At 35.6% G+C, this 24,889-nt stretch overlaps 1 protein-coding gene across 1 annotated transcript in view; it reads left to right on the top strand.

The window, feature by feature from the left end:
* Positions 1–24,889, top strand: part of USP34 (ubiquitin specific peptidase 34) — a 135,354-nt gene that overhangs the window by 96,097 nt on the left and 14,368 nt on the right. The window contains exons 45-69 of the mRNA XM_086460384.1: positions 1,943–2,089; positions 2,178–2,234; positions 2,343–2,420; positions 3,165–3,259; positions 4,220–4,392; positions 4,953–5,106; positions 6,597–6,675; positions 8,161–8,214; positions 8,308–8,403; positions 9,992–10,056; positions 10,154–10,229; positions 10,332–10,379; positions 11,064–11,129; positions 12,643–12,723; positions 13,939–14,024; positions 15,223–15,391; positions 15,476–15,550; positions 16,119–16,270; positions 16,683–16,731; positions 16,840–16,944; positions 17,063–17,107; positions 18,508–18,612; positions 21,082–21,229; positions 22,079–22,713; positions 24,189–24,346. Coding sequence (XP_086316510.1) covers positions 1,943–2,089; positions 2,178–2,234; positions 2,343–2,420; positions 3,165–3,259; positions 4,220–4,392; positions 4,953–5,106; positions 6,597–6,675; positions 8,161–8,214; positions 8,308–8,403; positions 9,992–10,056; positions 10,154–10,229; positions 10,332–10,379; positions 11,064–11,129; positions 12,643–12,723; positions 13,939–14,024; positions 15,223–15,391; positions 15,476–15,550; positions 16,119–16,270; positions 16,683–16,731; positions 16,840–16,944; positions 17,063–17,107; positions 18,508–18,612; positions 21,082–21,229; positions 22,079–22,713; positions 24,189–24,346 — 2,996 coding nt within the window. The remainder of the gene's footprint in view (positions 1–1,942; positions 2,090–2,177; positions 2,235–2,342; positions 2,421–3,164; positions 3,260–4,219; positions 4,393–4,952; positions 5,107–6,596; positions 6,676–8,160; positions 8,215–8,307; positions 8,404–9,991; positions 10,057–10,153; positions 10,230–10,331; positions 10,380–11,063; positions 11,130–12,642; positions 12,724–13,938; positions 14,025–15,222; positions 15,392–15,475; positions 15,551–16,118; positions 16,271–16,682; positions 16,732–16,839; positions 16,945–17,062; positions 17,108–18,507; positions 18,613–21,081; positions 21,230–22,078; positions 22,714–24,188; positions 24,347–24,889) is intronic.

The following is a 24,889-nucleotide window of genomic DNA, read 5'->3' as shown; positions in this document are numbered from 1 at the left end:
AGCATCCTTCGTTTATTTAAACCTTTTACCCCCAGCACATTAATGCTCAGGTGAGCACAGGATGTTTACCATAGCTACGGGACTTCAGTTACAAAACTCAAGTCTGCTTTTTAGTTAGAGTCATGGTGTAGCTGGGTGTCAGGGCTGTGCCCTGTATGGACACCCTGTACACTTACATTGCTAAATCTCTGAGTGGTCCAGGAGCTCCCTGGCCAGGCATCTCCTTGGATGCAGTAATGGAGTGGCTTGAGGCAACGGACCAATTTGAAACTGGGTAACTCACTGTACCTTCCCAGTGAAGTATTTAACTGATTGTTACAGGAGCCCTCCAGGTAGGAATCTGGGACAGTTCTACTATTGCCTCTGCTGTGTCTAGTCCAGTTTCCAAATCGACTTTTGTAAATGACAGATAAAAACTGTTCTTTCAGAAATGACCACATAGGACAGTCTTTTCTATGGGTTTAAGATATTTGAGAGATGCTTTGTACATAGTTAAGGTGAATTGATAGTAATGAATTACACAGGTGCTGGGGAGGTCTCATAGAACTCTTACCAGCAGGATTATAAGAATTCAGCAGAATGGTGATCTGAGGAGTCTCTCCAGATCTAACTGAAGATAACCACTGCAAGGACCCTAGCAACAGACTCCCATCACCACCAAACACTGACAGACTGTCCCTTTAGGATGTTTTGATTCCGTATGTGAGGACCGTGCCAAGATGCCAATAAATTATTTTTCCTTTTTAATAAACACTCTGCCGTGAGTGTCTGTCTAGCACCATTGTCTTTCATCTTGTTTCACATGGACCTTGAGGTAAAGGGTTCTGAGCTTGGTTCTTCATTTCATCATAGGACAATTTTCCAGTTTTTCTGGTGATAAAATGAAATATATTATTTTTGTTTATTGCATTTTGCTTGCTCCAGTGTTTCAAAGGTTAATCTGTTGAAAGAAAGCATTGAGAAGCAACTGAAAATTTTGAAATTCCAAAGCCTGAGTAACAAAATTGAGGCAGTTCCCAGGTGTTCACTGTTGTTAGTGAAGCACTTCTGAAATAGTGAAATAATGAAAAAAGAAAACTGAGGAGAGCTGAGTGGTTTTGTTCTTGGCACTGCCTTTTGTGAAAGAAATGCATAACCACTTTGAAGACAGATAGAGGAAAGGAATTTAGGCATATAGTGCCTGCCATGCATCACAGGAAAAAAATAAATCGAAGTATTTACATAATCATAAAATAATAGAGAAACATAAAATCATATGAAGATTTACAGTTACTAAAACCTTGAAGAAAAGCCTTTATTCCAAAAAAAGGTAGTATTTATAGGAAGCACTGTCTTGCCACACATCCTTAAAAGAAAACAGTGTGTATATCATTGCTTAGGAGAACAAAGTTCCTTCTGCTGTTCTGCATTCCCAGTATGCAGGGTAGTGGAATGGGGGATGTGTTTTAAAAATTGCTTTATGTTGCAAGTTCTTTACACTGACTGAACACACACAGTTGAGAAGTAGATGATGTAGTTTTATACCATAGAGAAGTCTGAGAATGAAGTACTTGTCAAGATTTAAGTCAGTAGTGTCCAGAAATACAGGCTGATGTTCCTCATACTATATTTTTCCATCTGAACAGATATGTTGAAACTGGATGTGTCACATCTTCAGCTGAGTTCTTTTGTTTTAAGGATTCATTTCATTAAGTATTTATTAAGTATTATTTCATAATATTTTACAAATTCTATTTTAATAATGAATAACGTAATAGTGAGAATCAGGTAGTTAAAAACTGCTTTACATTTCGTCATAAATGTAAAACCATTTGTTGCCTAATAGGCATATGGAGCTATTGTATGTAAAAGTATGTCCTTTTTTAAATAGACATTGGTATATGTATGTTCAAAATGTAAGGATTTGTGTTGATTTGTTTTGCTTGATATTTTTTACCTAAAGGAAAGTGAATGTAAGGCATACAATCCAAGGCCTTTCTGTAAAACCTATACCATGGATAAGCAGCCACTGAACACCGGAGAGCAGAAAGATATGACTGAATTCTTCACTGACCTAATAACAAAAATAGAAGAAATGTCTCCAGAGCTGGTGAGTTATTAAGAGGGAACAAAAGGGAGCTTGAAAACTTATGGATTTGCTCAAATTTCCTTGACAGAATTTATTAATTCATTCGCAGAAAAATACAGTGAAAAGTTTATTTGGAGGTGTTATCACAAACAATGTTGTTTCTTTGGTAAGTATTCTTTCCCTATCCTTATCCTTTAAAGATTTAAAAAAAAAAAACAAACCACTTCTGAAAAGCGTTATTTCATTGCTTTTATTTTTCGTTGCTGTGATTTAGGACTGTGAACATGTAAGTCAGACTGCGGAAGAGTTCTATACAGTAAGATGCCAGGTGGCAGATATGAAGAATATTTATGTGAGTAATGCCAGGCTGAGATGTGTAGCATAGATCACAGTTATAAATGGGTGCAGTCAAGTATAAAAGACTATACTATATGCTGTTGAATATGTTGATGCTTTCTACATCTGTATGCTAGTTTTGGTGTATTTCTAGGTTGATATTACTGGGTAATTTGGTTGAATTGTTTCATCTTTTCAATGCAACATGCGATCAACTGGTGCTATTTGGAATTGACTAAAGATTGTGTTACAGTCAGTAATCACTACATACTCCTGTGTTTTAAAAATGCTATGGCCATTTTTTGCATGAGAGAATGGAAATGTCAAAAGATCTTACACAGACACATAATATTGCTTATTAAGTTAATTTAAAACTTACACCAGCATAATTTTAGGTTTTCAAGTTTTTTAACCAACTATTAATCCCCCTACTTGGAATTTGAATTTAAAGTACTTGAATTCTTTGGGACAGCTTGGAATATTGAGTAACATTTTTCTGAATTGGTTCCTTAATTTTGTGTTTGGGTTAGGAACTGGTTTTCCTGTCAAACTCTTCCCTTAGTTCAGGTCCATGCTCTTCTTGCAAACCTTTTGGTGCCTTTGACGACCTTTACTTTCATAACTTATGGAAACGTCAGTTAAACTTACTGTAGGACTGAAAGAGAGGGTTTGTAAAGCAGGCTATACAAGCACGAAATGCAAATATCCATGGTAAACATAAAAACATAAGTTCCTTTTTTTTTTTTGTTATTTTATGTAGGAATCTCTTGATGAAGTAACTATTAAAGATACATTGGAAGGTGACAACATGTATACATGTTCTCATTGTGGGAAGAAAGTGCGGGCTGAAAAAAGGTATGATTAAGAAATAAACATTCCTAACATTTCTTTTTAGTGAATTACTGAAGTCACTATTAGAATAAGAGTAATCCTTCAGATGAAACAGGACTGTGGTTTCGTTCAGTTTGCTACTGTGTATGCCTATGAGGATGTGGTCCCTGTGCAAATAAGCACATAGCTAAGAAATCAAATTTCCAAAATGAAGAAATAAGGTATCTTGTCAAAAGATCACCTAGACAGTAAAATGTTTGTGACCTTTTTTAACGTACCTTTTGAAATCCATTGCTTCTCTCATTTTTAAAAGATCAGATTCTTTCAGAGGTTGTTCAGTACTTGTATTATTAATTATGCAGGATAATTGCTTAGGTTTCATACATAACTCCAAATTTCTTAATTGAAATTGGTATGTTTAAAAATGTTTACATATTTAAAAAGTCTGCTAATAAAGAGAAAGCTAAATAAAAATTTTATATTGTCTTTATATTGCAACTAACAAACTTCTTTTTTAGAGATGAAAAACCTCATAGTTGTTTTTGTAGCTGTTACAATGACATGGGTGAAAGAGTAACCTACTTTAAAATCATTATTGTGAAGTTTATGAGGTTTAATCCGAGATTCTGCACTGAAACTTGTCAGTTAGAAGATAGTAACTCTGTCTCATGAGGGGATTTGCACTGCTGGATTCATTCATGACTCATTTTACGATACTATTTTAGAAAACTGTCGTTCATGCTATGTGAGTAAATTTGACCAAGGCACCATGATAGGCTGAATAGAATTGTTCTGAATTTGCCCTTCCTGCTGCCAGTTAGGCCACCCTGCTCTAGGGCGTGACAGTAGCTGAATTTTATATTTATGTGACTTAGCAACAAATTTCCAATTCTATATTTGAAATAAATGTGTTTAAAAATCTTTGCAAAAATACAATTCAACCTACTAAACTTTTGTAAATTGTGGTTATTTTCAATCCTTCAGGGCATGTTTTAAGAAACTACCTCGTATCCTAAGCTTCAACACCATGAGATATACATTTAATATGGTAACCATGATGAAGGAGAAAGTCAATACACATTTTTCATTCCCTTTACGTTTGGATATGACACCTTACACTGAAGATTTCCTCATGGGAAAAAATGACAGAAAAGAAGGTATGCCTCATAAAATGAGTTTAACAAGCTTTGTCTCTTTCATGTGTGTACCACTTGCTGTAACATATGCAAAGAATTAGTGATTTTCTTTTTTAGCAAATAAAATCAAACATAGTTTTAATCAACCTATAGTCCTAAAGTCACATATTCTATTTAATATGAGAAAACCATCCAATTATTTTTGTTTTCATATACTGTTCAAATTGAATTCTTATATTTGTTTTCAAAATATGAGAGAAATTTGAAATGGTTACATACAGTTTGGTGCTGGCCTATTTTGATTTGCAGAGTAATACTTGAACTTCAGCAAATGGCTGACTAACTGCCATCATAAATAAGATGTGCTAACTTGGAACAAGTTTTGCAAAACTACTACAACTGTTCACAAGAGTTGTGTTCTTTGCTGCTTGTTCTGAGTATGGAATTTCTTGCTGTTATCGTTGTGCAGTGCTGAAAAGAAAAAAAACCTAAGTGCAACTGCAGGAAACGTGTATGTTATGACACACTAATGTTGAAGTTCAGGTGTTTAGGAAATAAGTGATTGTATTAAATTATTTCAGGTTTTAAGGAAGATGGTGAATATTTGAAAGAAACTGAAAGTTACGAATATGATTTGATAGGCGTAACAGTACATACAGGAACAGCAGATGGTGGGCATTACTACAGTTTTATCAGAGATATAGTCAATCCCCATGCTTACAAAAACAACAAATGGTGAGTTATGCAAAACTATTTTATAATTTCTAATTTTGAAATACTCGTTGACTTTGTTGGATGCAGTCGTATAGGACATACATGCTGTAGGTTCCTCTCAAAAGCACAAGATATTGGAATTTGATAGTTCTAAGTATATTAATTTATTAGCATACAAATTTGTATGCTGTAGCTGTAATAGGTGTGGAGTGCCTTGGACACAGGGGTAGCAGGAGGATGCCACGCTAGCCTCATGTTACAGCTAGTGCTCATTCATTGACAGGACTATCAATGACTATATTTTAACCTATTTCAGTACAAACGAACAGTAAGATTTAATAGATCGTCCTCCGTAAAATCTGGTTGTCACCTTTGGCAAGCATACAGCTGCGGTGATGATTGTGGAATTTGGTCCTTTTAATTTTGTCCATTTGAAACAACAATTTGACTCTTTCTTCACTTTGAACTTGTTGCATCCTCTGTGGCAGAAATGATGTTACAATACCTAAGTTATCTAAATCTGTTCTTACTGTGCTTTTTATATGTGGAATTGTTTTCACATTTGATGTTGAAGTTTATCTAGCTGGTAATCTTTTCCTGTTGGGCAGCTCCTCCTAGATGCAATTTAGAGTGACTGGAATATTTGACAGCATTTGTTTTTCTATCCCTTCCTTTCAAAGATTTTAAAGAGACAGGATCTTCTTACATCCACATAAGTGATACATAGATAGATAAACAAATGCTATGCACTATTTTTTTTTTAAACAGTTTGGGTTTTTTTTTTAACTATGACATCCCACTTCTAATTTAGAAATTTCTGCATACATAGGGCATATCATGGTTGTGAAGAGGAAGAAAAAAGTTGGGAGAAGTAGCCTGGGAAAGGGGTGAGACATGGGCATGGAAAGGAGGAGGGTCTTGTTAGGTGATAGAAGAAAGCAGGGAACACTCTCTGCCTGTCGTTTCTGGATGTCTTACCTCAGATTCTCAGCTGAGGCCCTGGAATAGGAGACAAGATTTCCTCTATTCATGTTCTCTAGAATAGCTGGCTGGAGCATTTTTAAAATAGTTCGAACTCTTACCCCTATCCCTCCTCTGAAGGGAATCCATAGAAGTGTACCATCTTCTCTGCCTCCTCCTAGTTTGAGTTCTAATGTTATACGGGATGATTCTCCTCTTTTTAATTTTGATTTCCGTTTCACTCAGATTGAAAAGGAAAAGGCAAATCTTCTTGGCTGCATTAAAACCCTATCTGTACCAGAGTTGGTCTGGAAAAATGAGGAAAATAATGTGTCTCTTGATAAAAAGAAAAACCAGGAACTGTCGAAATGCTGGCTTCCCAATTTCATTGAAGTCACTTTTGGGATCTGTTTTCAGTTTGCTGTGCTTCAAACAAGACATTAGAAATTAATAGGAATACTTAAATCTGAAGAATCTTTTTAAGTGCTTGTTTTGCTTTATTTGCCCTTAGAGAGAAACATCAGTTGTTTCAAAAGCTTACTATTTTACAGGTATCTTTTCAATGATGCTGAAGTTAAACCGTTTGATTCTGCCCAGCTTGCTTCAGAATGTTTTGGTGGAGAAATGACTGTAAGTTATGACTTTTATTTTTTGTGTGTTCAACCATCACAATATCTGTTCTGAAGACTTTTGTGAAGGATTCCATAGTGTTCACCTTTGGTCTGCCATCTGTTGTGAATGTATATGAAACAGAAGTGTTAGCTGGGTTTTATTAAACTTTTGACATCTTTGTTGTGCAGGTGATACTTTATCTTACTGTCATGTAGATAGCTGTTCTTCCACCACCAGTCTCCTCAAAGGTTCCCTCCCTCCTTTGGGGGATGAAAGACTTGGCATAATGAGACTGGTTGCAAACCGGTGATGCAAGCTTTCTAGTTGTTCTACACTTTCTGTAGAATAGAAGTTAAGACAGTAAAGGAGAAGAGTTAATTTCTCCTGTACCAACTATCATTTAGTTTGTGAATGTGAATCCAAGTATTTTTATGTGGTTTTAGAAGACAGGTGTCGGAAGTATAGCGTAGGTATTACTAATGAATCAAAATGAATTAGTGGAGTCTCTCTCCAAAGAAGAGGTATTTATTCACTACATCTGTTTTTTTAATCATCATATTATTTATTCACTTATTAAAAAGTGAGTATACAACTACTTTAGGAATCCCGTGCTTGGATGGCTGCTTTGTTGACTGTTGACAGATGGAATACTTCAAGCTATTGTCTGTTTTGGAAAAATAGGACTTTTTGATCTTTGTCTATGCCTTGTGTCAGTAATTTCCAGATTCTGGTCTGTGAACCTCTTACGGTCAGATCCTTTTTCACTGGTGACATGGCTGAACTAAAAACCTGTCAGATCTGTGTACAGCTATGCTGTTCTTCAGCAGGAAAGTTTGAGCTCTGATATTAGTAAGGGATTTTCAAGCTCATGGATCTACAGGTTTAAATAGCTTTGATTGTTCCTTTTATTGTAAGAAGATAACATTTTTTAAGTTGATGTTTGTTTGCTTTCAGTAGTGGAGGGTTTTTTAATACAGTGTCAGCTTTGTCTTTTGGATCAGCCCACTGCCCCTTCACATAGATGTTAATTTTTCACAGCAGCTCTCAGGTTATGCTTGAATTGATAATTTAAAATAATTTTTATAATTATATATCATTATATAAAACACATTCTTAATAATGCAGTGTCTTATTAAAACAGTCCTGTGAATTAGAAAAATTCTCGTCTGATAAAGAGAATACGCGGACATAAAACAAAAAAATACTTTGTTTGGCAAATGGATAAAATACCTTTATGTGCTTAAAAAGAAGAGGTGTCAATGAGATGGATGGGACAGGAAATTGCATGAGATATAGGTCACAGTGTTGCACAGCAACTCTGAAAAATCAGAACAGGCCACTGTAGAATAAAAAAAGAAAAACGACTGCTTTGAGCAACAAACAAATTGTCAGCAGCCTCTCTGTAAATGTCCTGAAATAGTTTGCTTGCACATTTATCTCAAACTGTCAATAACCAGGCCATTAAAAAAGCTTGTAATTAATGGTTTTGCTTTCTCTTGACAGACAAAAACTTATGATTCTGTTACTGATAAATTTATGGACTTCTCCTTTGAAAAGGTATTTCTCATCCAAACACTTGTTATGTGATTATATTTCTACTTTCATGATTTTTCTCTCAAAGCAAAAATTATACAGATGTTTTTTTCTTAGACGCACAGTGCTTACATGCTGTTTTATAAACGGATGGAACCAGAGGAGGAAAATGGCAAAGACTACAAATTTGATGTTTCATCAGAATTGCTGGAGGTACAAGTTGATTTGTTTTAGCACCAATTTTAAAATGCTATAGGAAATCCTAAACAAATAAGGAATCTGATTAACATAGGAAAGCAAATATACTTCAAATCCATAAGATGACAGTCCTTTCATTTATCTGTCATCCTGAGGAGAATCTTACATGATAATAAGTAGATTAAGAATTCCACTGTATGTAAATTTTGGACATTCTCTCATTCTGTCATATATTTTTTTAATTCAGATACCTGAATCATTCTGCTTCATATTTGTAAAAAATGGTAGAGCAGTGTTTGTTTGGGTTTTGTGAGTGCTTATCAACATTTTCTGAGCAGTTGCAGTACGACAGGAAGTACTTTCAATAACTGCCATCCTTTTCATCCTTCAGTTTCTCAGGAACATAGTGCTTTGAGGAGGGACAGAATAAGACAATAGTTCCAGCTGTTTGTTTGCACTTTTGTTAGAAGGTTGTGACGTTCTAAGGGAAAGCAGTGTAAGATTGTGGCTATTTGTGCTTACGATGGGGAGCACTAGTCAGAAAAGGATCCCTGCCTCCCCACAGTCACAGAGTAGGTGTTAGTAAAAGGAGTAGGGGAAACAAAACCCAGTAACAGCTACATTTCCCTGTTCCCCTCAATGATGAGGGCTGCTGTTAGGATACGTGGCTATTTATGTAAAGATATATTCAAGCCATGTATGGTCTGAGGAACTGGAAAAGGTAGTGCACAGGAGCAGTGTGCTAGATATATCCCCAATACCGTATTTGTAAGACATTCTTCTCCTTTTTATCACCTGAAAAGCCTGTTTCCCTGCTGCCTCTGGCCAGAAGTACTGCTTTATCATCTGTCACATGTTAGGTTCTTAACTTAAAAAGTGTTTTCATCCCTGGCCAGCAAATCAGACTGTGCTCTGTATCCTTCTCAGTCTTAAAAATAGTAATAGTTTTTATCAGAGTTAAACATTTAAACTATTTTTATGTGAAAAAATACTACGAACCGATTTGGTCAAAAACATCATTTTGGAAAGAGGAACAGGGGGAGTTGGCATGAAATCCTTTTCTGGTTAATGACAGGATACTCAAATTTTACTCTTTATCAAAAGTTCACATTGCTTGTCAGGCTTTGGGTCAGAATTTCAACTTTTAGACATACCTAGCTAGGCTGCTGGAAAGTCTAATTGATTTCAATTAGTGAAACTATCTGTTCAGAGAGTTTTTTGGGTTTTTTAGTTTTTACACTGTTGCAGACATGAAAATACGGTCTTTCACTGTGGTTCTTTTTTAATGTGTTGGACCAGTTCTCAAAATTGCAGTCTAAAAAGACAAGTAATTAAGTTGTAAAAATGAGATCACAGAAAGAGAAGGTTCTGAGCTCTGCTCTACGGTCATACGGCAGGCAAAACTAATATTTGCTATGGTATGAATAAAAAAAAAAAAATTGAGTCAATCCTTTAAAATAAAGAAAATGTTTCCAGAAACAATTTTTCGTAAGCAAAAATTTTGTTTTCTTAGGCATGGCAAGCATTTAAATATTCTTAAAATCATGCTTATGTAGTGAAATAAACTGCTTTCTTGTATCTGATGTTAGCGTTTTTTCTTCAGTGGATATGGCATGATAACATGCAGTTTCTTCAAGACAAGAACATTTTTGAACATACGTATTTTGGGTAAGTTTTTCTTAAAAAAATGTAATATTAATGCTTCTTTTCTTCTTGCAGATTTTCATTATTTATTTTAATTAACAAATAAAATTACTGACTCTAGGTTTATGTGGCAGTTGTGTAGTAGCATCCCAAGCACACTACCAGATCCAAAAGCGGTTTCCCTGATGACAGCAAAGGTAAATACTTCAAAAGTATATCATGCCTATTTTAAATTTTACCTTGTTTACATTTTAATTCAGGCATTCTATAATTAATGGTGCAATATTTTTTTTTTCCAGTTAAGCACTTCCTTTGTACTAGAGACATTTATTCATTCAAAGGAAAAGGTATTCTATTTACTTGTAAATTCTCATTAAGTAACTGCATGAATATAGTGACAAGTGTGTGTGTGTGTACTTTTTAATTTTAAAAGCGTGATTTAGAGGTGTATTGAGTACCGTAGAGCATACAAAGTTAATGTTTAAAGAGTGTGATTTAACACATTTATAGTAAATGCTGCACAATGGAAAAAAATGCAGGTTCTGGTTTTAGCCTACTTTGCCTCAGCAATGCATCAGGAGCAACAGATCTTGTGTTCTTTTCATTTGAAAATTCCCAGATGCTTCAGATCTTAACAGGCAGTTACAGTTGATGTAGAGGGGCGTGTTTACCACTGAGCATGACTTGTGCTCATCAGTGTTTAAGTTGAACAAGAAGAAAGTTCTGTTCTGCCTGAAACACCTTTATTCTCAGTCAGGTTTTACTTCTTTCTCATCTATGGTGGCTTAGTGTAATATGTAATCATGTGTAATTGAACAATTAGTCCAAAAGAGTAGGTACTACTTGCATTGGTTTCAGTGTGTGTACTGTTACTTTGTGTAGGTGCAACATATTACTAGTTTATAAAGCATTTAGTGTTTGTAACTATATTCTTAAGATTCAGTGTTCTAACTGACCATTTAGAAACGTTTAAAGATTAAGTTGCAGTTTATTATTTTAAGTTATAGTTTTTTCTGTATTTCTTTTTACAGCCTACAATGCTTCAGTGGATTGAACTGTTAACAAAACAGTTTAATAACAGTCAGGCAGCTTGTGAAGTAAGTGACTTAGGAACTCAGCAAAGTACAAACCAACTTTCTGTATGTTGTTTAACTTTCCTGGAGGTTCGTATCCCTGGAATATTTTGGACTATGAACTACTGTATTTGGTATACTTGTGCACTGAGATGAAATTCGTCCTCTCTGAATACTGCAGATTCTGGGGAATGACTTGACTTTTATTTTCAGAAGCCAGTGGTGAGACCACAGTGTCACAGCCTCTGTATTTGGTTATTACATACAGATTTCTGTGATTAAGAGATGTTTAAATGAAATCACACAGGAGAAGTGGAAAGACAGACTAATGTTTAAAGGACTAGAATGGCAGGGACTGGAGTTGAATCCAAGGGAAGAGGACAGTCAGATAAAAAAGGCTGCAGTGCAATGAAGACGCTTAGAAGGGGAGTAAGAACACCTAACGTTAGACTTAGCTGAAAACAAACGTATGTATATTATATATAGTCCCTTGCTTGTGAAGCTGAGGATCTTATACCCAATATGTAGAAAGACTGAAAACTCCTAGAAGAAGAAGAAGAAAAAAGAAATGGAGGAAAGGGGGTTTTTATATAAAATTTTTCAGGACACTGCCTGGAGGGAGTCTGGGACAAAGAGGAGAGGGACTGAGAAACCGTAGATAAAGAATTCACTGTGGTGGTGGTGAAAACAATTCTGAGATACTGAAGGAAAGTTTGTGGTAGACTTTCTGTGATAGTTTGAACGTACAAAGACATCAATACATACTGTATCCTGCATTAGACCTTATTCAATACAAATTAATTAAATTCATTGTTCTTTTATAAATCGATTTTTAGCTTGTTAAATTGTTACGTAACATTCAGTATTTTGGTGATAGAGTTCCGTTAGTGTGGTGTAGTCCTAAGATGTTTAAAGTGAGTGAAGACGTTTAATATCGTAAGAAATACTCAGGTACAATTGAAATAGAAGGAATGACAACTTGGATTCTTTAATTTAAATTGTCTGTCCTTGTGAATAAAACAAAATCCATGGAATCAGAATACTCAGCTATATTATTTGCTGAGTCTAACTTTGAATAATTTTCTGTTATATTTGTACATTTTCTGTCTCTGGAGGCAGTAAGGCTTTTCCACATTTTAAAATGCAGAAGGAACTCTAATTCAGGAACTACATTCTTGTTTAAGCATATCCCTATTGTACAAGATTCTTCAGGTTATGCTTCATTGTAAGCATCATTTTGTATTCTATTGACATGACTTTTCAGGATAAGCATGTCCTTCCAGACAATTGAATAATGGCATGCAGAACCCAGGGATAAGAAGATACTGGATATAAATTTATGTTGATGTTTACTGCTATTTATTTTTATTCTTTTCTTGTCATGCACGGAAGACATTTATATTTCCCTTGGATTAATACTTGCTTATTCCTTAATAATAGTAACATCAGTTTCTCTTCAGACTTTAATATCATGCAAAAAGAAGATTGGACTAGAACAAGTTTGGAACAAAACTAACAAAGTATGTATCTTCTGCAGTGGTTTTTGGATCGTATGGCTGATGATGATTGGTGGCCAATGCAGATTCTAATAAAGTGTCCCAATCAGATTGTGAGACAGGTAAGAAAAAAACGTTCCTTTTTAAGTCAAGTGACTACTTGACCCATGAACAGGAATGGACAATTATTATGACACGTTACAGTGATTCTAAAAGCTTTTATTAATACCTGTAATTATCTTATTCTTTTCTATTCTTGGGTATGATTTAGAGAAAATATTTGGCCATTGGAGCATTATTGTTGTTTGAAACAAAATCAATATTCCTATAGTGCCGTAGTTGTATTGTCAGGATCACAAAATGTTGCAATAGATTTTAGTTCAGGTTTCTACAACTCCCACATGATCTTGACAAATTTGAACACTTCACATTAAAAATATTTTTCTTCTTAATTGGTTCAAAAATAATGTGTTAAGACACACATTCAGAAAATAAAAATTAATAAGTTATGTACATTCAGTACTTCTAACGGAAAGCTTCATTTCTAAACTTCTGCCTTTGGGTTTTGTAGATAGATTTAATTTTATAACCTTATGCCACAAAGTTTTGTTAATACAATTTTCTGGAAATGCTTAAAATTGAAAAAGCCCTACTTTAGTAGCATTTGGATATTCATACTATTAATAGTTTCACTTATAAGTATGCTTTCTTTGCAAGTCGTTTAGCTAAAAACTTGAGCAATTACTTTATCTCCCCCGAATCCTTCAGTTGGTTTTTTAACTTTCTGATGATTAAATTAATATTTCCATATAGAATCATTCATAGTTTCTGTATGCAGCACATTAAAGGAATATATTTCATGGGAGAACTCTATGCAAGACCTTAGGCAAAGCTCTAATCCTTGCTGAATGTTTTATAAATTAAAAATTACTGGAAGGAATTTCCTTAAAATTTTCACGTAAATTCTTACAACCAGAGGCAAAATAAAAAAGATCTTGCCAAAAATATCTAAACATTTCAGAAAATAGAGACTGAAGAAAAAATAATGTTTATGAGCAGCAGTCTTAAGTCATGTTTCAGTACACCAATAGTAAAAACTGGTTTTAGGGTTCCTCTATCAGATCTGTTTATAAAACCAGGTTTGACTATTCTGTTAAAATACAATGTGTCACTACACTAAGAAATGGAATGTGGGCATCTCCATCTCAGCTTTAAGGATGAATCACGTAGAGCTGGAAGTAGTACTTGGAGATAGAATATTCTTTGCTTAGAAAATATGTATTGACATATATGTAAAAGAATGAACATGTGGAGTTCATTTGCTTATGCATTTGCAGATGTTCCAGCGTTTGTGTATTCATGTGATACAGAGACTGAGGCCAGTGCATGCACATCTTTATCTCCAGCCAGGAATGGAAGACTGGTAAAATAATACCACCTGAAAACTTCTATTTATAACGTGCATTACAGCAACTGCTTTTGTTTAATGAATTACTCAAAATGGTCTTGTAAACCTAAAATAGTACTGATTTAATTGTTCTTTATTATTCTACCCAAAATGCTCTCATTTATTTAAAAATATTATTGTGGTTGGAAAAGCCAGTGTCTAAAGAGACATTGTTTGAAACTTTTTTCCCTTAGACTAGATTTTCAGCATAGTCTTTCTTTTCACTGCCAGTAATATACTGCAAGTGTAAATCTCAGTACTTGTGAATCCAGTATTAAATTGGATCCAGAGGCACGTAGGTGTAAATTTTTATTTGTACATCCAGTAAAAGAGGTTGGAGACAAGAGTCTAGTACTGTGTCGTATACCTAAATCGCAGGTTTTGTCACAAAGTAGAAAAAAATCTAGTGGATTCTGTTTTGTTGTGCTAGTTACCAAGAAAACTGTCACTTTGTCTCCAATTATGAAATATTTATTCTTTTTGACAAGTAATAATAAGAAGATGACAATGATTTTTCTTTCATGTCTTGAGTTAAGCTTGTGATCCTGATAATAACTTTTTCCCAGAGCTAAAATGGCAGAGTTTGTAATAACTACGCTACCAGAACAAAATTCGGGGCATGAAGATGCAGTTTTCATGGCAAAATGTAGAATTTAGTTTTCTCTGGAAGCCTTATTTAAGACTGTCACGTATTTTATTCAGTGATAAGATCTGACTTTCAGTAGATGAATGAGGTTGAAAGTGCATGTTTTCTGCCTTGTCAGGATCCTGTGTATTTGTTTAGGAAACTGCCTTTCCTTAGTTCCACAGAAAAATTAGCTACAACAGCATTCTTTCTTGAAAGTCAGGAGATTTGACAAGCCAAATACAGATGATTTTAAGTAGCTATCCCCTAATGCTGTTTTTTTAAGAATCCTTTTCCTGAGTAGAATCTTGATTCAGAATGCTAATCTTATTAACCTTTCAACATTTTGAGTGATGGATGCTACCTTAGTTTAAGCCACACTGTTATCGAGGCTAGACTTGGCGTAAGAGAAAGTGTCAGAGATCTGAGTATGATAGTAGGACAGAGTAGAAAACTGTACGTTGTTCTGAATTTTTTTTGGTGACTGGTTCAAGATGATTTTATGTTTTATGTACTGTGTGAAATATCTAAATTGGAATCTGTTTTCAGTTCGGATGACATGGATGGTCCTGTGGAAGACATTGGCAGTCGCTCTTGTGTAACACGCTTTGTGAAGACACTCTTGTCCATTATGGAGCATGGTGTTAAGCCTCACAGTAAACATCTCACAGAATACTTTGCCTTCCTTTACGAATTTGCCAAAATGGGAGAAGAGGAAGTAAGTGTAGCCTTGTAGTTTTGACAATTAGGTATGTATATGCATCCATGTATTTTCAAGTAATTCAATATCTACGTATTTCAGAGCCAGTTCTTGCTTTCACTGCAAGCCATATCTACAATGGTCCATTTCTACATGGGAACTAAAGGACCTGAAAATGTAAGTTTGAGTATCTTGTATAATGAGAGCTAGTCTTTCATATTTTACAGATATGATCATTAGTACTGTGTCCCTTGAACCATCTTTCAGGTCTTAAATTAAAATTGCTTCACTCATACAATTTTTTTTTTCAATGTTTAAGTGAATATAATATCTTAAAAAGATGCTGAATTGGCCATGCTATAAACTAGAGTTTTCTATTTAGTATAGAAATAAATACTAAGTGGAAGCAATTGACATTGCCCTCATCATGCTATTAATGGTAGCAATTGATTGCTTGCTCCTATTGCACAATGTAAGCTTTTACATTTAGTTGTTATTTTTATTAAATAGACTTCCACCTTGGGCTATGTAGTGACTTCATCCAACCTAGCTTTTATTTAGCTTACGCAAAATGAATGCTTCACCATGAAAATCAAGTGATTAGATATTTACCTGGTTTGATTCATGGAACTTAATATTAAGTTGTTTTGAATAAAAGAGAGGACAGAATATATGGAAAACCGTGTACAGGCTCTTTGAAATTAAGGCTCAAAATGTCTGCATTGAAGTTACCTTTTTTCTTCAGCCACAGGTTGAAGTACTTTCTGAGGAAGAAGGGGAAGAAGAGGAGGAAGAGGAAGATATACTTTCTTTAGCAGAAGAAAAATACAGGCCTGCTGCACTTGAAAAGATGATTGCCTTGATTGCTCTTCTGGTTGAACAGTCTCGCTCAGAAAGGCAAGAGCTTCTGAAAAACCTAAGTAAATTCTAATCTAAGCTAGTTCAGAAAGGAATTAAAGATTTTATGGGGGGGAGGGGGGTGTTTGCGGGCTTTTTTTAACAGCATAAATGAGCTTGTATATGGGCCCGTTATATTTTTAATCATTTAAAAGATAAATGTTTTGTCATTGTTGACCAAATAAAGGACTCAGGCTAAATCCTTGGAACATGTTCAGTTGCCCACATTTGGATTTCTTTTTTTATTTGGTCTAAGTACAAAATATTTATGATTTTTGTTCAGTTTTATCTCAATACCATTATTTTCTCTTGCATATCGTGATACTGAAGAATATAAACTAACACTCAGTCCTGTATTTCTCCTTAACCTGAATCTCTGAAGTAAAATGATAAAGGCTTTTTTGTATTTCAGACATTTGACTTTGTCACAAAACGACATGGCAGCATTAACAGGAGGAAAGGTAATTAATTTAAATATGACTGTGTACGGCTCCAAAAAAAATGCACATATATGTATGGGTATATATGTAATTGTAGACAGTGTGCTAATATCTTATTGTTTGTTGCAGGGTTTTCCTTTTTTGTTTCAACATATTCGTGATGGTATCAACATCAGGCAAACTTGCAATCTCATTTTCAGCTTGTGTCGCTACAATAATCGACTTGCAGAACATGTAAGTATCAGAAACTACAGCTATTTGTTTAAAATCTTGTAAGTGTAAGGGGGTGATTTTTATTATTTTAACTGAATAAGCACAAGTCTAAGTGAGTTTTGTTTGTTTTGTTTTTAAGATTGTGTCCATGCTTTTCACATCTATAGCAAAGTTGACTCCTGAGGTATGTAAACATACTACCTGTATATTAAGTAATTTGTATTAATATTTTTCTGTTTTAAATTACTTAAATAATCCTTTGCTAATCAAAAATCTTGCATGGAGGATGATCCATGGAAGTTTTTGTGACATTAAATGAAGTCTAACTGCACTGTATATTAAGTTTTCTAAAGTGGAAATCTGGTGTATGCAGTTTAAGATGAGAGTTTTATTCAAAGCCAAATAACATATTTATAGATTCTCCACGTATATGAATTAAAAAAAAAATTGTGTGTGCTAGAATAAGTGGAGATACATAATTATCATCTGGTAGTTCAAGTTTTGGGGCACTGTTTTGCAGTTCTGTGCATGCAAACACTTTCTCAGTCAGAATAAATTCCTGCCCTGGTAATAACAAAAATACTGAGAGTTCCAAATGGATTTCACATGAAAAATATATACAGAATGGAGACGTGTATGCTCACACAAGGACATTCTTGTAGAGTGCTGTCAGAAAAGAAAAAAACAATCAGGAAAAATTGAGGGCATGTCTAGCAGAGGAGGCATGGTCATGGTTGGAAAAGAAACACATACTAAATCATTCTCATGACAGCTTTGCTTTGTGTGATAGAATGGGCACTATCAGATGACAGTCTACTTCCCTCCTGTCATGCTAACATTTGCTGCATTTTTATGCTTTTTTTGCTTTTCACATATACACATGCACCAGAGACATTTTTGGTGAGGTGCAAAATATATAAAAATAGTAGTAACCACTTTATTGAAGCACTGTTAAAAGCTGAGTGAGTCTTAGCAAACTTAAAAATAAAAATCCATATTAGATCCAAAATGTTAGAGTAGAGATGTTGGTGGTTTCAGAGGAGAACAGTATGTATGATCCTTGTAAACCCTCAAAATGTAATGCTTTTGGATAAACTTTTCAGGATCCATGTTACATGTTATGCAAATACATAAAAATAACAGTTTCTCTGAGATAGTGAAGTTGTCTCTATATGTAAAACAGGATAAATTGGTGAATTCTTCAAGACTGTACAGCTTGATTTTTCTCCCCCCTTTGTTCAGAATAGTGTCTGACTGTCAGACCATGTGTACTGTTATTTCCTGGTAACTATGTATTTCTACTAGACTGATCCTATCTAGTATGGTGATGTTGCCTCGCACTAGCTCTAAAAAGTGACTTAATTCTACTGCATCCGTATGTGGATACAGTAGACTTAAGATAGATCTATGTGTGGATTATTTACAGATTAAATAATAAGGAATTAAAAGTAATATAAAAGTTCATGTCAGAAGTTCATAGAAATACATGCAAATGTTTGGGTTGGGTTTTTTTTTTTAAGTCTCTCAAAAAAAATTAGTGGATGAAATTAAGTAGATCAAAATGGATATTTTTATGCATTACAGGCAGCCAATCCTTTTTTCAAATTGCTGACCATGCTAATGGAATTTGCTGGTGGACCTCCAGGAATGCCACCCTTTGCTTCTTACATTCTGCAGAGGATATGGGAGGTACAACATGTAAAAGAAAACAGAAGCTAAATTGTCTTTCTTTTGTTCATTCTTTTATGTCCATGAAAGAGTTTAACATTTAACTGTCGTCTTTGCTGCATCAATTCGTGGGGTTTTTTGTGACCATTTCTCTTCCAAATACAACAACAGCCAAGAGACATTTAGAAGTTCCGCTCTAACTTTTAATGTTGTTTTAACAGCATTGTGGTTAAATGGTATTTCAGTTTAACTTTAAATTTTAGTTTAATGAGAAATTAATTGACTCCTAATAAGGGTCTAGAATGCTTCTACTGGGCAAATTCCACTTGTTTTTCTGCAAGGACTGTAAAATGTTTCAAGGCCCGTCATTTGTTAGGATTGTTTTGTCCGTTATGTACTGGTTCTTTGAATATTCATTTGACATTTTTTTGTTCTCTGTAAAATACTCATTAACAGTTTTCACCCATAAAGTAGTGCTAAATTGATTCTAGTAGGTAATTGCTGTGGTGCAGGACCATTCTTGCTTGCATTTTTAAAGTGAGAAAGAGACTGTTTAACCAAGTCAGCACAGGGATAAATTCCTTGATCAGGACAATAGATTAGGAATTAAAGCTTTCGCTTCAAGTAACTGCTCTTTGAGTTCTGCATACAATTTACTGTCTTCATTGCTGTCAAAGAACAGCGTGTCCAGCCTGAAGACTGCTGAGGACAAGCTGTTGAACATTCTTTCCTTTTAATACTCTTTAAAAAGTGGGGCTGTGGTTTGTAAAAGATCATTACTGTGCGGAGTTGAGACCTCTGGTAAAAGACAAACCTGTCTTGCCCAAGCACTGTGGGATAGAGTATGGATCACTATTGAAAAGTATTTTACTCCTGGTTAGGAGCAGGTACAGGATAGGAACCAGTAGGTAATCTGGGAAAGCGTATACCAAGTGGTTGCTAGATGTCTGATCTGAACGTGAATTAGTTGTACTGCTGTAACTCAGGTAGAGAGAGATCAAACAGCAGATCTCAAGGTCAAGAGTTACATCTCGCTGCTTGCTGTATGCGGGGAAGTGGCAGGTTGTGAATTTCTCTCAGCAATAAGGAAACCTTTCCAGGAGAGTTTTTGTAATTAAACTTACTATGACAATACGCAAGTTGTGGCATGAGGTACGTACCTGCGTTTCATGCTTCAGTCAGCCACAAAGATTAGGTATGTAATTTGTTAATCAAGCCTCTTTATTTCCCTCATTCTTACTACACAAACTGAACCTACAGAGGAAGCAAGTTGGTGACAGGTTTCTGCTGGAAAGCCAAGGTTTTAGCAGTAGAAGTCATCAGTTCAGTCTCTGGTGTTGCCAGCATTATTATCCTCGCCCTGTTGACGCAGGTCTAGAGATAGAAATTGTGTAGGCAGGGATGAGTGGCCTGGCAGTTAACGCAGAGGCAGATAGACAGTAGAACCTGCTTTTGCAGCCACTTCAGTTTCTAGAAGTCATTAAAAAGTGACTGAGCTATGAGGACAGTGAACAGTGATAGTCTCTTTCTCGAAGATACCCTCCAGCTATTACAAAGGAAACTTGACAGATCAATTTGTCATTTCTAAAAAAAGGGAGGAGATTGTTCTTAATGTGTTTATTTTTAAGTTGAGATTAAATTTTTATAAGCAGAGTTTTGGTTATTTCAGCTGCTCATATTCTTCAAGTGGATTAGAGTAGTTGGGAACAGCTTCAGGAATCCAGTTGCTGCCTGTGGTTTCTTAGATAGACAGAGTTCCTTTTTCCTTATCTGGGCACCTGGGCCACAAGGTAAAAAGAAAACAGTTTTTAAAAACTAGCAAATGAACTAACTACTTTTGTTGGCCTAATAATATGTTAACAAATTTTCAACTACACAGAACCAGAAAGGCATAGGAAGCTACTTTTTCTCCTTATTATTTGTAAGGCTTTGATAACTGTACAACAGCACTCCACAGGCTTTTCATTACCTTGGAAAAGCACTGGATGAATTTATTCCTTGAAATTGCATTTTCATAAAAACCATAATGGTTACCCTCAGCATGAAGCTATATAGAATATATTTGCATACCATTTATGCTCTTTTGATACAACTTGTGTGAAATTCTGATTTGTTGTTAAGGTTTTGTGTTAGTGATTTAAAAAAAAGGTTTATTCGTTTATAAAGACAAGATTGTTCAGTTTTCTACGTGCTTAACATTTCAACTCTTAAATACCTCAAAATTTGCAGAAAGGATATGTAGAGTAACTTCCTGGACTTAGATTGACCTTTCAAAAGCTCTGAACAAGATTCAGAAGCACAAACCAGTGAAATTCAATAAGGGGTTTCCTTGTCTGCCAGACCACCTGTCTTGTGGGTACTTTGACAGTCCTAAGTGATTTTAAAAAAATATTTTGAAAGTCTTAGTTATTTTTAGGAGTTTTTAATACAATCAGTACGTCGTATCAAGGTTAATGTGTTCATTAATTAATTTTTCAACTCTTCTCTCAGGTCATTGAATACAACCCATCCCAGTGCCTGGATTGGCTGGCTGTGCAAACACCTCGAAATAAATTAGCTCACAGCTGGGTGCTGCAAAATATGGAAAACTGGGTTGAACGTTTTCTTCTGGCACACAACTATCCTAGAGTGAGAACTTGTAAGTTTAAATTGAAGAAAATTGTTCTTCTGTAGTAGCAAGTCACAACTGAAATACATGCTCTTGTACTTGTCTTTCCTTCCTTTTTCAATTGCTTTAGAATTGCTGTATTTTAAAATGTTAATACAACTGTGTGCCTCATCAAGACATGCTACCTGGTTTTGTTGAAAACTGTGTTTTGATTTCATAACTTGAATGATACATTAGTAGGTTCTTTTCTTACGTGGTTAATCTACAAGATTGAGGAAAACCCAAAGAAGTAAACGAGGTGGCCTGAGAGGTTCTCCAAAGTGTCCACCACACAGTTGTACTGTAGGTGAGAGTAGTACCTGCTGCTCTTTCACTCCTCACAGAGTAATCATCAGTTGAGTCCTTTGAACTTGTGGGTCAAGGAGAAGAAACCTGTGCTTCTCCACAACTCCAGGGTGTCCTGGCTCTCTAGTTTGTTGTGCCAGGAATCACACTATCAGATTGTCAGATCATGTTTTCAGCCTTTCTGTGTCTAAATTTTTTATACAGGAGATTCTACAGTAACAGGCCACACTGAACTTTAGTACATTTTCTGTGGCCAAGGGAGATGTGGAAACTGGAGGTACAGCTTTGGTGCAGGAATATAGGGTGAAGAGACTTGAAAGCAAATCTTAATGCCACTTTTAACATGCTTTGTGCTAGTCTTACCCGCTCTGATTTATTTTTTTTCATCTCTAGTGTGAATATAGTAATACCAGATTCTGTAAAATGCTTTGAAATCCATAAATGGAACATACCATGTCATTTAAGTTCTGTTTAAATGGCTGTTAAGCGTATATGTCATTTTCAAAGGTGTAACAAATTTGTTTTCATTTGAAGCTGCAGCCTATCTCTTGGTGTCGCTTATTCCAAGCAATTCCTTCCGTCAGATGTTCCGATCGACTCGCTCTTTGCACATCCCTACACGCGACCTGCCTCTCAGTCCAGATACTACCGTAGTTCTTCATCAAGTCTACAATGTGCTTCTTGGCCTTCTTTCAAGAGCTAAGCTATATGTTGATGCTGCTGTTCATGGCACTACAAAACTTGTGCCCTACTTCAGTTTCATGACATACTGTTTGATCTCAAAAACTGAGAAACTCATGTTTTCTACTTACTTCATGGACTTATGGAACCTTTTCCAGCCTAAACTTTCTGAGCCGGCTATAGCCACCAACCACAACAAACAGGCTTTGCTGTCTTTTTGGTACAATGTGTGTGTGGACTGTCCAGAGAACGTACGCCTTATTGTACAGAATCCTGTGGTGACGAAGAACATTGCCTTCAATTACATCCTCGCAGACCACGACGATCAGGATGTGGTGCTCTTTAACCGTGGGATGCTGCCTGCCTACTACGGCATCCTGCGCCTCTGCTGTGAGCAGTCCCCTGCATTCACGAGGCAGTTGGCGTCTCACCAGAATATCCAGTGGGCCTTTAAGAATCTCACGCCACATGCCAGTCAGTACCCAGGCGTAAGTAGATTGATACCAAAAAAATAATTTCGTTGTTTGTATTTCCCCTCTTACTGAATGGCTCTTTTAGTGAAAGAGATGGAAAGACTTATTTAATGTACCCAGTGGTCAATTTGATTTCCTGATAAAAGTAATTAATAATGCATTTGAATCAGATTACTGTGCTTTGTGGGGGGATTGTTTTGGATTTTCTTCTTTGCTGTGTAGCAATTGGAGAGCAGATGTTTTTTTCTGGAAGCAGAAACTGGTGTTTCCACTGTTCTTCAATATTCTGTGTGCCAGCCTAGTCATAAGAAATAAGGGATAGCCTTTGATAGTGGTCTCAAGAAAGCGTGTTACATCCTAACATAGGGAGTCAGAGGACTTCCCAGGGAGTTTCTTCTTTGCTTTCCGTTTCTGGAATAGGGCCAAGATTTAGCCCATTTTATTCAAACAGAGGATGGCCTGGTGCTCACCGTGGGAACGCTGGTGTATCTTTTGCAAAACATCCGTATGCTGGGGGTTGCACTGTCCCTGCAACACCATGACACTTGCAGTAGAGAGTAGATACTAGTTAAAGAGCCCATGGGTAATGGTGAAAAAAACGGCTGACAAAGTACGTGGTTTTGTATGATTACTCAGTGAATATTGCTTTGGAGTCCTTTATAGGTGTACAAGGACAGAAAGAATACAAAGATTTCCTTCACAATGTAGAGGAGGAGGATGCATGGAACCTTCTGTGTTGAACCTCTCTCTAGTTCAGCTCCCAGAGTAAATGTGCGCTCTGACAGTCCTGGGAGTGGTTCTGCTGCTTTCGTTGCTGGCATCTCCCCTCGGAAGTTGCTGTTTGTCGTGTGAGGGACTTTAATGACTCCACTGTGTTTAGGGTTTCCCATGCATACAGGACTTCAGCGAGTTCCAGCATAAGCAGCTCTCTGAATTCTGTTAGAATCTAATGTTATCATCAGAGAGTGCACATACCGCTGCACCGTGTAGGTGGCCCGCTATGTTCCTTAAGGAAAGCTGGGAAGTTTGGTCACATGGATCAGGGATTTCAGATTCTTCTTATATATATGTGTGTGTGTGTGTATCTATATATGTGTCTATATATGTGGCAATGAGCTGTGCTGTTAGGAAGCATCAAAACATCCATTTCAGGTTCAGAAGGGTTATCTCAAATATGTGTCCTACTCCACACAGTAAATAGTAAAGGCTGAAAGCAAACTGCATTCAAGACAGATAAGAAATATCCACAATTTCCATGCCAGAATTTTGGGGTTTAAGGACCGTTTAGTTTTAATTATTTAAGGTTAAAATGTTGTCTACTGATTTTATAACTTTGTTGTAAGGCTTAAAAATGTATTCCCATCCGAATTTGCTTACGTATGTTTGTTCTATGTGTTACTTAGTATAAATAATAGACAATAAGTAATACAAGTAAGATATAAACGATAACATACTGCGAGTGATTAACCTAATATGTTTGTGTGTTTCAGGCAGTAGAAGAGCTGTTTAACCTCATGCAGCTGTTTGTAGCTCAGAGACCAGACATGAGAGAGGAAGAGATAGAAGACATAAAGCAGTTTAAGAAAACAACCATAAGCTGTTACCTGCGCTGCTTGGATGGACGGTCTTGTTGGACTACTTTAATAAGGTACATTAGTAGTGAAGCTGTAGTGTAATAATCTAATCCTGTTTGACTATGAACTGTATTTTACCAAATGTGCAGTACAGTAACAATTAGTGTTGTTATTTTGATAGTCTTTTTGAAAAAGTTTTGGGGATACGTCTACTCAGAAGTAAGGAAACAGAAAGTTACAATTATAACTTTTTTTTTCCAAAATTCATTGTTTATAAATATAATTTATTTTAGAGTGTTTCATCCTTGAAAATAAGTAAGCGAATATTCTGCAATAAACAGGTGTAAACAAAGATGTATGTTGTTCAGGTTCAAAAAGAAACACTGACAAAATTGCATCAGTAGAGCCCTTGGAAAAAACCTAAAAACAAATCAGTCGATGTTCTAATTCAGCATTTAAGCTGAAATTCCGTTCCCAGCCTACCGTGATCAGTCTAGATGAGCAAAGCAGTAATTTCAGCTGCTGTTGTTGACATTTGTTGTTTTGGGGCAGAAATGTTTTTTTAGAACTTGAGCCTGTGGTACAGAGTTTTATTGTATCGTATCTTCAGATAGTTT

The sequence above is a fragment of the Leptosomus discolor genome, chromosome 2 (assembly GCF_034619465.1).
Source record: "Leptosomus discolor isolate bLepDis1 chromosome 2, bLepDis1.hap2, whole genome shotgun sequence".
Classification (NCBI taxonomy): Eukaryota; Metazoa; Chordata; class Aves; order Leptosomiformes; family Leptosomidae; genus Leptosomus; species Leptosomus discolor.
This window is presented reverse-complemented; position numbering and strand designations above follow the sequence as displayed.